The sequence below is a fragment of the Lactuca saligna genome, chromosome 9 (genome assembly GCF_052625555.1).
Source record: "Lactuca saligna cultivar CGN05327 chromosome 9, ASM5262555v1, whole genome shotgun sequence".
Lineage (NCBI taxonomy): Eukaryota > Viridiplantae > Streptophyta > Magnoliopsida > Asterales > Asteraceae > Lactuca > Lactuca saligna.
Window position 1 is genome coordinate 46,521,896 of NC_136425.1, and position 15,082 is coordinate 46,536,977.

The 15,082-nt window shown below is 32.9% G+C and overlaps 2 protein-coding genes across 2 annotated transcripts; one reads left to right on the forward strand and one right to left on the reverse strand.

Moving 5' to 3' along the window:
• The first annotated feature begins 1,220 nt into the window (after positions 1-1,220).
• TDX (tetraticopeptide domain-containing thioredoxin) lies at positions 1,221-3,762 on the forward strand. The gene is made up of 10 exons (XM_078976294.1): positions 1,221-1,432; positions 1,559-1,592; positions 2,010-2,111; positions 2,209-2,296; positions 2,365-2,445; positions 2,568-2,632; positions 2,712-2,852; positions 2,947-3,054; positions 3,176-3,203; positions 3,314-3,762. The coding sequence occupies exons 1-10, from the start codon at positions 1,323-1,325 to the stop codon at positions 3,643-3,645; spliced, it is 1,089 nt and encodes a 362-aa protein (XP_078832420.1). The 5' UTR covers positions 1,221-1,322; the 3' UTR covers positions 3,646-3,762.
• A 2,658-nt stretch (positions 3,763-6,420) lies between these two features.
• Positions 6,421-9,203, reverse strand: LOC145016310 (uncharacterized). Its single transcript, XM_078974670.1, has 7 exons — positions 8,955-9,203; positions 8,730-8,819; positions 8,208-8,619; positions 8,056-8,108; positions 7,495-7,719; positions 6,702-6,938; positions 6,421-6,645 (listed from the first exon to the last, which is right to left on the reverse strand). The coding sequence occupies exons 1-7, from the start codon at positions 9,201-9,203 to the stop codon at positions 6,421-6,423; spliced, it is 1,491 nt and encodes a 496-aa protein (XP_078830796.1).
• Positions 9,204-15,082: the final 5,879 nt, after the last annotated feature.

Below are 15,082 nucleotides of genomic sequence, written 5' to 3' on the forward strand. Positions count from 1 at the left end.
AGTTCTCAAGCTATCATCTGTGATTCAGTTTGAGTTTATATTTGATTGGTTTTGTTGTAGAGTCAAGTTAGGGGCTATTGGTGACAATCAATTATACGAGGGCATTATCGCATCATCGCATCATCATTATAATGAAAGAGTGAAACAGGTAGTACTTGACAGGTAAAGTTATAAGCTCCAACTTAGCCTTGCTTTTAGTAGATTTGCTTTATTAGAAGTTTCAGGGGTAGTTTGGTCTTTTTGGGATTTTATCTGTTATTGGTTATGTGGGAGCACTAACCTTGTCCCTGGTTTGTTTTTGGGACCACTTCCAAGAGTCTTGTTTAGTATTTTATCTCCCTGTAGGATTTTGTTTTCGGGAGCTAAGAATGAAATTGTAAGAGAACATTGTTCTTCTTTTGGAGAGACCCTCACCTTTAGAATTGTGAGAAAACTATCTTTATGAATATTATCAAGTGTTTCTGTTAGTATGAGTGTTACAATGTCTGAGGTATACGATAGATTCAACAAGAGATTATCATAAAGCCACTAAAACACTCATTAAAATCATTTTGTTGCCCGATTGGTGTGCTGGCTAAAAGAAAAAAAAATGTATTTTGTTATCTTCTAGATGAATATATGCCAATCGTGAGGAATGTCTCAAATTTAAGAAAACCCAAAATAATAATGAGTGTTAAAACACAAAGTGGTATAATATGATCTGTTTATTTATCCCATATCATCCAAAAGATTGATAAACAGCTCCAAGGAGTTCATATATATAATAAATTGTTAAAAGAAAAAAAAAAAGAAGGTAACGGCTGTAAAGAAGCAACCTATCAAGATTTAAACTTAGGGATCAAAACTACGAGTTTAACCAAACCATGGGGACCGTTTCTGTAATTTACTCTAAAGTTAAACATTGAAAAAAATAATATTTATAATGACAAAAAAATCACCCCATGATATTTTGCTATAATTTAACTATAAGAAACTGCTATTATCGCACCTTAAAAATTAAGCCAAATTACAGATAGTAGTTCCAGTGATTAAATTGCAAAAATAAGTAAATGAATAAATGAAAAATAAGGTTGACTTTTTTTTTTTTTTTTTTGGTTTTGTCTAAAATATAAGGATTTATTTATTTTATTTTATTTTAATAAATTTAAAGTAAAAAACGGAAAACATGAATTCAATGTTGATCTTAAATGCTTGTAAATCATAAATGGTCCTTTTGGTTTATAATCGAAATATATCCTTTTCTGAACTCACACTCTCACAGCTCGGTCTTTCCCCTGTTCCTGAGAAAACCCCAAATTAGAGCGGAGAAGCAGACGACTGTCATGGATGATTCCAAGATTAAAGAACTCAAGCTCTTCGTCGAGAGCTGCCAATCCGACCCTTCAATCCTCCATAGCCCATCTCTAGGTTTCTTCAAAACCTTTCTCCAAAGGTATAATCACCTCGCTTATTTATTATAATACCAGTTTGAGATAAAATTATTTGTCAACTTAAAGCTTACTTATGTGCGATTAGTACCCTTTTGAGTATATTGATCTGTTCATTTATTTGTTTTCAGCCTCGGCGCCAAAATCCCACCAACATCAACATCGGTAAGCCCCAAATTTTGATTTTATAGCGCCTTTTCATCATAGAGTCTGTTTCGGTTTGAAATTAGCTTTACCTATTATGCTTATATAGAAATACTACCAAATACGAAAGATTGTGATCCTGATGTGTCAATGAATTACATGGCCTTTTGAAGATTTGACCGATTTGGCTCTAATTTTGCAACTAAAGAATATCAAATCAACTAAAGCATCTGGCACTAGGGATATTTGGGGGTGCGATTGAATTTTGAACTGATCATTGTGATTTAAGCCATTTTCTGATAATTTTGCCCCAAAGTAGTTAGAATTGGGTAATATAGTATAAATTTGCTATAAGAAAAGTGATTATTGAGTTCACCTTATTAACATCATTGTGTCTAATGTATCTTTTCTTGTTATTTCCACAAAATTCATATGAAGAATGGCGAAAATGGACATACATTCAACGAAGACATCATCGAATCTGACCTCGAATTAGATGATTCTGATGTTGTAAAGCCCGACATTGACCCTCCACAAAAGGTATGCAAAAAGCGACGAACCTTCACATCATCTGTAAAATTACACAATTACCCTTCTTTCCTCTTGTTCTTATCATCAATTTTCTCCTTTATGCCAGATGGGAGACCTCTCGATTGAAGTTACAGATGAAAACCGTGATCTTGCACAAACACTAAAGTCAAAAGCTATTGATGCAATCTCTCAAGGCATGTTCTTTATCGTCAACTATTAATTGAAAGAGTATACATTTTCACATTGTTGTCATCACTTATAGGTAAACTTGATGAAGCCATTGAACACCTAACCGAAGCTATTATGCTGAATCCAAGTTCAGCCATATTATATGCAACTAGAGGTACTTCTTATTTACAAGTCCTTAAGTTGATTAAAGCTAGGGGTATTTTTGTAATTTTACATTGCTACTATTGCAACTTGACGAATCAGTCTTATTTTTCCTTTGGTTATACGAACTTTCAGCTAGTGTTTATGTCAAACTACAAAAACCAAATGCTGCAATCCGAGATGCTGACGTGGCTTTACAGGTCTGTTTCTAAAGTTTTTCTTATATTATTTACAGTATAATTGTAATCAACTAATCTCTGACATTTTATGAATAATTAGATCAATTCTGACTCAGCAAAAGGCTATAAAATGCGTGGAATTGCTAGGGTTATGCTTGGCCTTTGGGAAGAAGCAGCATATGATCTGGGTATAGCATCATCATTAGATTATGATGATGAGATTGGTTCACTTCTTAAAAAGGTGCTTTTTTTAGCTTTCAACTTTTTTGTCTAATGGTGAAAAATAAATCAAAGTCATTTACTTTTGTTTTTTCTTATGGATATGGATTTTGCAGATTGAACCTAATGTTCACAAGATCAAAGAGCATAAACGCAAGTATGAAAGGTTAAGGAAAGTTAAAGCAAATGAACGCGAAAGGCAAAAATCACACCCTAAAACTGAGGCATGCATACTTGATACTTGTTATTAAAAATAAAACCATTAGGGCATTTTCATATTTTATAAAATTTTAGGATGTTTTATAACTTTATATGAGGCTCACATATAACTTTTATTTAATGCAGGACATGCATACTCCAGCTCAAACTAATGGTATGCCATTTAGCTTTTATGCTCATGTTACTATACGTACGTGTTTCTTTTTATTTAATGGAGAAAGAATGAATGACTTGTTTTTTTTTTTTTTGTATTTGGATCTTTAGGTGAAGTAGTTGCTATTCACAAAGCAGTTGAGTTGGAAACAAGGTTGACTGCTTCTTCAAGGTCAAACCAACTAGTGATTCTGTACTTCACAGCAACATGGTGTGGGCCATGTAGATTCATGGCTCCTCTTTATGCAAAATTGGCAGAAAAGCACAGAAAAGTTGTGTTCTTGAAAATTGACATTGATGAAGTCAGAGATGTAGCTGCACAATGGAATATCAGCAGTGTTCCATCCTTCTTTTTTACTAAAAATGGAAAGGAGATTGATAAAGTTGTTGGTGCTGATAAAACTTCACTGGAATCAAAGATAGCTAAGTATGCTTCTGCATGAGTTTAGTTTTATACTCTTGAAATGGTGTGTGTAGAAAGTAGAAACTTTTTTTTTTTTTAATGGATCTTGCACATATCTTATTAAGTTTTTGAAATCTTTTCTGGGACTCCTTTTATATGTGGTTGTGTTGAAAACATTTTTTTTTTTTTTGGTAAACATGCCTTGCTTTGACATACATACATCAAAATACAAGTCACGTTCAAAAAAAAAAAAAAAACATGAAAGGTACAGAGGTTCGAAAAATATGAAAGGTACAAATCACGTTCCTTTCTAAAGTAATTATGTAAAATAAGTATGTGACGTAAATCTTTATAACTTGTGTATCTTTTCGTGTTTTGAAACAGGATATTAACAGAACAACACAAAAAGAAAAAATAAATAAAAAAGACTTCTTTGTTAAAAGAAACATAAATCATTATACGACTTACAAGACTGTCATCAATAAGCTACTACTTTTGCTCATACCACCACTCTTTTATCTCTCTTTTGATTAAGTTAGTGAATTTCATATGCTGATTTTAGTAAATGCATTTTATCTAACCTTTTATCATGCATCATGTAACGAATGTTAACATTAAACGACCTCATATTTTCTATTTATTGAAGAACAACAAATTTACCATACATTTTATCTAACCTTTTATCATGCATCATGTAACGAATGTTAACACTAAACGAACTCATGTCTTCTATATATTGCAGAATAATAAATTTACCATAAATCAGTATGACACCTACAAGACTATCATCAATATTAACTAAATGCCTTCTAAAGAAAAATGTTGTATTGTAAAATATAAAGATAAAATAGCAAACAAAGCTCATACGTCTCTATTTCCATTCAAAAACTTAAAAGTAACAACATCTAACCCCCGCAATGTGGGGGATAAAATATGATAAAAGGTTAGATAAAAGGCATTTAGTAAAATAAGAATGACAACTTCAGCATATGAAATTCACTAACTTAATCAAAAGAGAGAGAAAGATTGGTGGTACTAGCAAAAGTGGTAGCTTATTGATGACAATCTTGTAGGTCGTATAATGATTTGTTTCTCTTAACAAAGAGATATTTTTTTCATTTTTTTTTTTCTTTTTGTGTTGTTCTTTTAATATCCTGTTTCAAAACAGGAAAAGGTACACAAGTTATAAATATTTACGCCACATACTTATTTTACATACATACTTTAGGAAGGAACGACTACAACTGAATCGGAATCACATAAAAAACAGAAAACTACACATTTAAAGAAAAGTCATATAACAACCATTCATTCCTCTGATAAGGTCTTCATTAGTTGTTTATACTTGCCAGCTATTGATGCAAGCATAAACGATATATTGTCTTTTATAGAGATATCTTTGATTCTTGCATCTTCAATGATGGTTTATGAAGTTTTGTAGTTGCATGTCTTCTTCTTGTATGGGTATAGTGTTACTAAAGTCGGTTTTGAGTGGCCTCCATGGTGTCTCAAATTTCTCGTAAATGAGTAATCAATGCTTGGAGTATTTTTCTAACCTCTGTACCTTTCATTTTTTTGGAACGTAATTTGTGTATTGATGTATGTATGTCAAAGCAAGACATGTTTCTTATATAGTGATTAGAGTTGGGACCTTTGGAAAATGGTGGCAAAATATGGAGGTGGATGTTGTCAAAGTGGGTTGTAATAGTGAAAGTGTGGTGTCAATGCTATACCTATGTTGATGATGTAGGCTATAATGACCTTTCTTTTATTTTGATAAAGCTATAGAAGTGGAAGGACAACACATCAACATATGCAAATAGGGGCGAAAGCGAAAAGGACCAAAGAGTAAAAAAAAGGCAATTGCTATAAGTACCTCCCAAATATGTGCACCCCTCCATGTAAAATAATGTTTTTGTGAACCCTATGTCAAAGCAAGACATGTTTCTTATATAGTGATTAGAGTTGGGATCTTTGGAAAATGGTGGTAAAATATGAAGGTGGATGTTGTCAAAGTGGGCTGTAATAGTGAAAGTGTGGTGTCAATGCTATACCTATGTTGATGATGTAGGCTATAATGATCTTTCTTTTATTTTGATAAAGCTATAGAAGTGGAAGGACAACACATCAACATACGCAAATAGGGGCGAAAGCGAAAAGAACCAAAGAGTAAAAAAAGGCAATTGCTATAAGTACCTCCCAAATATGTGTACCCTTCCATGTAAAATAATGTTTTTGTGTACCCCCTTTCTTGTGAGTAGAGGGGTACTTATAACACAATAAAAAAAAGATAATTGACAAAGGATGAATAAATGAAAACTAAATATTGGAACTAACAAAAATCATTATTCATCCTGGTACTTAGATTACTATGTATATATAACTAGACTTGCATCAAAGAAACATCTTTGAGATGCAAAATCCTATAACATATATATGACAACCTTTACCTGTTATCACACAGTATTCTAATAATATCTAGCTAAATCAGTGTTTATTTTTAACCGAAACTTGTCCTCAGCTTAACTTTTTGCAACATCTAACATCATTCATAATTAAGTATACAAATTAATAAATAATAATAATAGCAAGAAAATATCTGAGAAAATCAAAGAGTGTATGTATGGGGTATATGGTAAAAGAAAATCTCACCTGCCTTGCATCTCGACCTTCAAAATCCTCCTCGAGTTCCTATAGTAGCGTAGCCAGGATTTTGTTTTAGGGTAGGCCAAATAATTTGCAAAATATGAACTACTAGAAAAATACATCATATGATAACAAAATTTGACAATGTATGCATTTTAAAGCAAATTGTTCATTTAAGTTGCACACGATGCTCTCTTACATTATTAAAATCATCTAAAATGGAATCTAAACTGTACAACTTAGCAATATCTTTCTCGATGTAAAGAACCAGACTATCAACAATAAAATCGTCATCCATTTTATTACGTAGTCTATTCTTTACAATTTTCATAGCAGAAAATGCACGCTCAGTAGTTGCAGTAGACACTGGAAGGTCAACACAAGTAGAATCAATCTGTCAACAAGATAGTAGTGACTTGTTTTTCCTATCTCTGCTAAACCTTAACAAACTTCGGCAATAAATGACAACTTTCCCAAAAATGGATGACCCTTTACATAAGCTTCAAAGTGCTTCAACTGAAATTTTAAAACATCTATTTCTTGGTCAGTGAAATCAAGATAATAATATTTTTTTGCAAATTTGCAAATAGAATCAAAATTGAAGCATTTATATCCCTTTTTTGGATCCAAAGCAGCACTAAGTTGTAGAAGCTCTATAACTCTTGCATTGAACCTTGAGTCAATTCCCTATAACTGAAAATCAATTGTTTCATTAAATATATCAAAAGTGTTAAAATATATAATAGTTAGTATTCAAACTAACATTTTGGTGTTAAATATAAGTTTGTATAGTTTGTATTGTAAGGGGGTGTTATAGGTATACTTGGAATATTGAAGGGTTTCAAGTGTTCAGTTCGTGGATTAGCTCGGGTTAACACGTGGATCTTCGGGTTGAAGATGACTGGGATACTTAAAGTTAAACGCAACTTGTTTAGGTTATTATTGGCTCATTCAGTTCACCTCTCTGTAACACTCACTTCTCTCTTGTTTTCATATTACTCTCAATTAGGGTTTTCTCTGTGTTTAGGATTAATCAGTTCGTTGTTCTTGATCATCTTTTAGATAAGGTTGAGTGAACTATTGTTGAGAGTAGTGTAGGTTTTATGTAGTGAGGTTTATATTGTAAGTTTGTGAAAACCACCTGTCTGTTAATCATCAAATGGTATAATAGATGGTGATGTTGGGTATTTGAGTTCTTACTAGTTTTTACAAAAATGATAGTGATGCTCGGTAGTAATAAGACCTCCCTTCCGGTTACTTCTTCCTTCAAAATATGGATCTTTAAATTCAGGAATACCAATATCATGCTTCTTACAAAATTCCATGACGTCATTGAGAAAAAGCCCCGTTCATCATCTCTAAGGGTTTCAATCAATTTGTTTGTATGGAAAACCATTGTCATTGCACTTATGATGTCTTGAGACTTTTGTTGTAAAGCTTGACAAAAAACATCAATAATTCCCAAAATCTGTTTCATCATATGTAAAATGAAAAAAAAAAAAAAAAAAAAACTCAAAAGATGTCATTCTTTTCAAATGCACTACTAGCATCACCTCTTGTTTTGTAATTAGAGTCTGCTTTTTTTATGCTTCCCAAAATTATACAAGTTGGATTGTACATCCGAAGAAGACTGCTAATAGAAGTAAAATGTGAGCGCCAACGAGTGTCTCTAGCACACTTTAAAGTACCAATTTGATTATCCTCTTTTCCAGTTTCAAGTTCACCAGATTCTAGCAATTCTACAATTTTAGCAGCTTGATCAACTTGTAGTTCATCTTGGCATTTACAAGAAGTACCCATTTACAATGAAAGATAAATTTCCAAAAAATTCATGTACATAGTCTACTTCTTTAGCTGCTGCAACCAATGCAATTTGTAACCAATGAGCCATACAATGTATATAATAAGCACATGGATAATCCTTGAGAAATAATGCTTATAATCCCTTCCATTCACCAAGCATGTTGCTAGCTCCATCATACCCTTGTCCACAAAGATTCTCAACAACAAGTTTGTTAGAAGTAAGAGTTGCATATATAGAAGAATATAAAGTGGAAGATGATGTATCTTTGCCATGGACGAGATCAAAAGACTGTTCTTGTATGTAACCTTTATTGTCAACATATTGAAGAACAATGGCCATCTGCTCTTTCTTACTTTCATCACTTGCCTCATCAACGATTATACAATATTTAGAATCACAAATATCTTCAACTATCCTTTTTCTCACTTTCTTAGCAAAAACATTTAAAATTTCTTTCTGGACCTCAGGCGAAGTGTATTTTCCATTGCTTGGGGCATTTTGCAAAACGACATCTGCAACATCCTCATTGTAAGAAACTTTATGTTTGATCAACTCAATGAAGTCCTACAGTTTTTTGAATCAATTTTCTCATCATGACCCCTAAAAGAAATCCCCTGAAATGAAAGAAAACGAACAACATCTATTGATGTTTTCACTCTGAACCTATTCTTTACAATTTGATCAACATATTGTTTTTGCATCACTTTATCAATATGTCCTGATTGATTCATCAGATTATCACAAAACTGTATAGCATTATTATGCTGAGAGTTTTATCCATCTCCTACGTGTTTAAAAATGAGCAATATTTCCCTTTAAATTTGAGAATACTCAAGTCAAGGAAAATCAGAATACCATTTAGACTGAAAGCATTGTGGATGACTTTTTGACCCAGATACAGGATATTTAGGTAACACAAGTTGATGTGGCCCATATCTCAAGTATGTCCATCTGATTTCATCCTGCATATTGGCTACATATTTCCATATAGGTAGACGTAGTCCAGGATCATGTTCAATAAAACAAAATCTAGGATTTTCAACTATCAAAGATGGTGGAGGGTTACCATATTCTGGAGGTGGTTGAGGGTTCTCAACAGGTAATGATGATGATGGGTTCTTATCCTTTGAAGATACTTGATTATCCATTTACTTTGTGGCTTTCTCTTCACCTCATGGTAAAACATTATGCGTAAGAAACGAATCTAATATTTTTTGCTTTGGCCCCATTGCTCAACAAATTCACTAAGCACAAAAAATTTCAATTACAAACACACTCTTATATTTTTATGCAATTACAAACTTACAATAACACAAATAATTAATTCATAGTAATATGTAATAACCTACTTTATTAGAATTTTATGATAAAAATATAAAATCTATAATGAAAATAAAACAATAATGAAGTAATTGAGTGTAAGTATGATAACAAAAAAAAAAAATTTACTAACCTGATTGTTGGTGATGATTGATGAATAACAGTTAATAAATTGAGTAACAAATAGCGATCATCATCTTTAACTTTAAAAGAACATCAAAAGTGCTTCTTGAATTTGAGAAACATATATGCGTGCAGCAACGTGAGAATATGCAGGAGACAAACAATTTCAATTAAATTTAGGGTGAGCCATTTACACTTAAAGCCCAATACTTCTTTTTAATATATAATAAAACATATACATATATTATATATAAACAAATATGTGTGGGTGGGCCAAAGCCCACCCTTGTCTCTACATGGCTTCACCCCTGGCTCATATTGTGTAATTTAGAGTGTATAACATTATGATTTGTAAAATATGAGGTGACACATACCGGGTCACAAAACATACTATGGACCCGTTTAAGCACTTGAAGAACACTAGCAAGAGCCCCATCAACCTCAATTTCATTACTTCTTAACTCAGAAAGTGATTTGGATGAGTAGCCAAGTTGTCTACAACTTGATGCAAAGAAATGATATCTTTCCATCAAAATCAAATTATCATTGTGCTTCCCCTATACCTATATATCATAAAAAATTCAACTTGATGCTAGCTATGTTATATCTTAGGTAGGGGTGGGAAAAAAGTAATTTCATGGATTTTTGCTTACAACTTCTGTATCATCAAGTATTAAAACAACACTTTCTTGTCTGAGTACCACATCAAGTCCTTTTTGATGTCTTTGGTGTTAGAAATTTGGGGTAATAAAATGCTTGGAAATTCTAAGAATCGAGTTTATTCTTTCAGATTAAAGTATTTGGGTGGTACTCCCAACCTTTAATCGGATAAAACTCAAAAGAGTTTCAAGAATAGAGAATATGAAGTTATGATTTTCGTGATTGTTGTTGTACCAAGAAAATGATGACCATAATGATTAAGTAATTCATTTGTCTGAAAATTGTCAAGGTAATTTTCGTTGTCCAGAAACTACTCCAACTGTCAAACCAGTTTATAACAGTCATAAACTATCACTAAAACCAAATCATTAATAAGGGTGAAAATGAAGTAAAAAACCGGGTTTATTTACAAAAACATAGATTTCAACCCCATCCAGGGGCTTTGCCCCTTGGACCCTGCCAGGGGATGCTGCCCCTTGGACCCTGCTCCCAGGGGTGCTACCCCGGACACCCGTTTGTTTAGGGCCTTCGCCCCTAAATGATAGTTTACTTTGAATCTTGAATGAACTTAAACAAGTGTGCACTCCACACCTTCCTTACTTGTTTAATATTCATCAAGATTGATTTTTGGTCAACAAGTCAATCCATTACACTTAAATACACATTGATGATACAAAACCACCAAAAAACCTCCCCAATTTAAGTGTAATCTTGATTAACTTAAAACAAAACATAACAACAACAAACTGATGCATAAATGAAATTTCGTGACGATTGAATTTCACATCAATATATTATTCAATCCAAATATTCGAATATTAGGGTGTCATTAAGGATTAAACCCTTTCTATTCATAGTGAATACATGAAAATAATACACAAAACACTTTATATTCTCATAAGTTCTAACTTGACACTATATTCTACTAGCTTGTGTCCCATCCTTCAATAAGCATATCAAAGCCAAGTCCTAACTTCTTGAAGCAGCTAAACTTCATGCTTATATAGGTAGTCCTTTTATTCTTGCACCTGGAAATGCAATGTTTCAAAAGAACTATTAAGAATATAAATTCAACCTCCTTACCTTGCAGTACTGAACACATACATTGGGATGATGATAATAATGTGTTCCAATATTCAAATATAAAGCTTTCCACATTGAATTCAACATCTAATATTATATTAGATGGGAATTGGGTATCTCAATATAAAAGATTTTAAGTGGACTTTAAACCCATCCCTACAGCCACCTTGTGCACAAGATCTCTTGCTAACCCTTTGGTTAGATGATTGGCCAAATTTAACTAAGTTCTTACAAACTCCACAGATATCACACCAGTCATGATGAGCTCACGAATCATGCTATGTCCAACACTTAAATGTCTAGATTTTCCATTGTACACTTGACTATAAGCCTTAGCAAAGGTTACAACACTATCAAATTTGATAGAAATGGTATATATCGGTTTGGGCCATAATGAAATTTCATAAATCAAATACCTTAGCCACTTAGCTTCTTTACTGGTAGTAGACGATGCAACAAACTTAGATTCCATGGTTGAGTTAGAAATATAAGTTTGTTTCTTGGATGCCCAAGAAATGGTACCTCCTCCAAGAAGAAACACCCAACCACTAGTAGAGGAGTGATCCTCTAATTTGTTAATCTCACTAGCATCTGAATAACCTTCCAAAATAGAAGGATATCCACTATAAGTTAAAGCATAATTCATGGTCCCTTTTAAGTACTTGAATACTCTACTCACATCTTACCAATGATGTATACTAGGATTACTAGTATATATACTAAGTCTTCCCACAACATAAGCTATATCAGACCCAGTACTAATCATGGCATACATTAGACAACCAATAGCCCTTGAATATTCAAGTTGAGACACTGGAGATCCTTTATTGGGTAGAAGCTTAAGACTAGGATCTATAGGAGTGCTAACATGAGAACAATTCTCAAAGTTAAACTTTTTCAACATCTTCTCAATGTAATGAGATTGAGAAATTGAAATCCTATTGTTTCCTTGTTTAATTCGTATACCAAGAATTACCTCAGCCTCCCCAGGCCTTTCATTTCAATTCTAGATGATAAAAATTTCATGGTTTTATCAACTTCTTCTAAACTAGTACCAAAAATCAAGATATCATCCACATATAAACAAATCACGACTCCTTTACCAGAAGTATTAAATTTGCTATATATACACTTGTCAGCTTGGTTTAATGCAAAACCATTAGACAAGACAACATCATCAAACTTTTGATGCCATTATTTTGGTGCTTGGTTCAAGCCATATAATGATTTATTCAACTTGCACACTTTGTGTTCATTACCAGTCATCACAAATCCTTTAGGTTGTTTCATGTAAATTTCCTCATCAAAGTCACCATTTAAGAATGTAGTTTTCACATCTATTCGGTGAATCACAAGATTATGTATAGATGCGAGAGCTAACAATAATCTAATAGTGGAAATTCTAGCAACGGGAGAATACGTATCAAAGAATTCAATGCCTTCTTTTTTCCTAAATCCTTGAATAACCAATCTGGTTTTATACTTATCAATTATGCCATCCACCTTCATTTTCCTTTTGGGGATCCACTTACTTCCCAATGCCTTGCAACCAGGAGATAAATCTGACAAAACCTAAGTATTGTTATACATGATAGAATCAATCTCATCCTAAATTGCTTCTTTCCAAAATTGAACATCCCTAGAAGCCATAGCTTCACTAAAAGTCTTTGGATCCTCCTCAATATTAAAACAATATTGATGTTGACATATAGTCTCATTCCTTGTTCCTTCAACTAGATAGAGTTGAAAATAAGATCCATAAGACTTAGCTTTTCTAACTCTTGTGCTTTTCCTAGGTTCACGTACAGAACTTGTACCACCAGAAATATCTTCAGCTTGATTAGACTCTTTCTAGAAGATTGATGAATCATGTCCCTTGGTCTAGGTATAGATGTAAATATTTCTTCATCAAAGATAGCATCTCTTGACTCTATCATAGTTTTTACAGACATAGAGTCATTAGATTCTAAAACATAGAATCTACATGCTTTGGAATGCTCAACATATCCAATAAATATACAATCTACACTTCTCTCACCTAATGTTTTTCTTTTGGGTTCAGTGAGCCTTACAACTGCTCTACAATCCGAAACTTTGAGATAACTAAAATTTGGTACATTTTTACACTAAAGTTCATAAGGAGTATTCTTACTCCTTTTATTTGGAGTTCTGTTCAAGATGTAACATGCAATTAACATTGCCTTACCCCAAAACCCTTCATTTAATCCAAAATAGGACAACATGGAATTAACTATTTCTTTCAAAGCCTTATTCTTCCTGTCAGCTACACCATTTTGTTGAGGTGTATAAGGAGATGTGGTTTGATGTATTATTTCAGTTGATTCAAAATAAATTGGATAATAATACTCACCACCTCTATCAGTACGCAAGACTTTTATTAATTCATTTTTATGAAGCTCAACTTATTGTTTATAAAATTTGAATTTATTAAGTGCTTCATCATTAGAATGTAGCAAATAGACATAACAATATCTAGATGCATTATCAATAAAAGTAACAACATACTTTTTGTTTCCAAGGGAAGGTGTTGCATGGAAATCACACAAATCACTATGTATAAGATCCAACACCTTGCTTTCCCTAACAACATCTTTGAAAGGTTGTCTAGTGATATTAGTTAACAGGCATGTTTTACATTTTTCATTATTTTGCATATCAAAAGCAGAAATTAAACTCATTTTAGACATGTCTTTTAATCTCTTGTAATGAATGTGTCCTAGTATAGCATGCCATAATTTATATTTATTAAAAATATTGCTATAATTAGTAGAAGCCATGCAAAAAGAATTATCAATAGAAGGATAATTAATATTAAGCTTATTCATTCCATTACAAACATATCCAAATCCTATAAAAGAACCATGTCTTGACAAGATATACTTGTCACTTTCTAATACTTGTTTGTAAACACAATTATTTAATACATTTACATACACGGATTCTTACAAATCCCTAGAACATATAAAACATTGTTCAAACACAAACATGTCCCAGAAGTAAAGGTAAGTAAAATAGATCTTAGTCCCTTCATTGGTTCAGTTGCAACATTTCCCATCTTCACAATAGATCCATCTTCAATTGGTTGAAAGTCCTTGAACCAATATAGATCTTTGCAAACATGACTTGTTGCTCCCGAATCAACCCACCATGCAACATTATCAGCCTGCACATAAAATGCTTCAAAAATCACAGAAATATAATTATGAATATATTTAGAATTCTGCATGAAAACAGAAATCTAACCTTGTTGCTTTTCTGGATCCTTGGATCCACCTGGTCCAACACCATCCTTATTTTACGAAAACAACAATCTTTCTTAAAGTGAGGTTTGGTTTGTTACTATCCCAACACACCACTTTAGCCTTCTTGTTTGAAGACTTGTCATCTTTTCCTTTGAACTTCCTTATACCATTAGAATTCTTTTGATTCTTTGATCCTTCTCCATCCACCATGCTCACAGAAGAGGAACCAACTTGGTTCTTGCCTTTGGGATTGTTATCAAGTTCTTGAGTTGTAACACCTGGTTTCCTGGTACGTATTTAATTTAATTATTTATTCATTTTGAAAGAAGAACTCGACAAGTTGGTGGCCCTAATTCGTCGAGTAGAGGGCGGAGTATGCGCGAGGTTTAAGTTACCTACTCGGTGAGTCGAGGTCCCTGACTCGGGGAGTAGCCTGACCAGCATGAAACCCTAATTTTGGGGTTTTGCATCCTATTTAAGCATCCTAATCCCCACGCCTTGGCCTCATTTACAGCCTCCTTGCCTAAACCCTAATCCACAAAACCCTAGAGCATTTTGGGAGTGTGTGAGCCATTTTT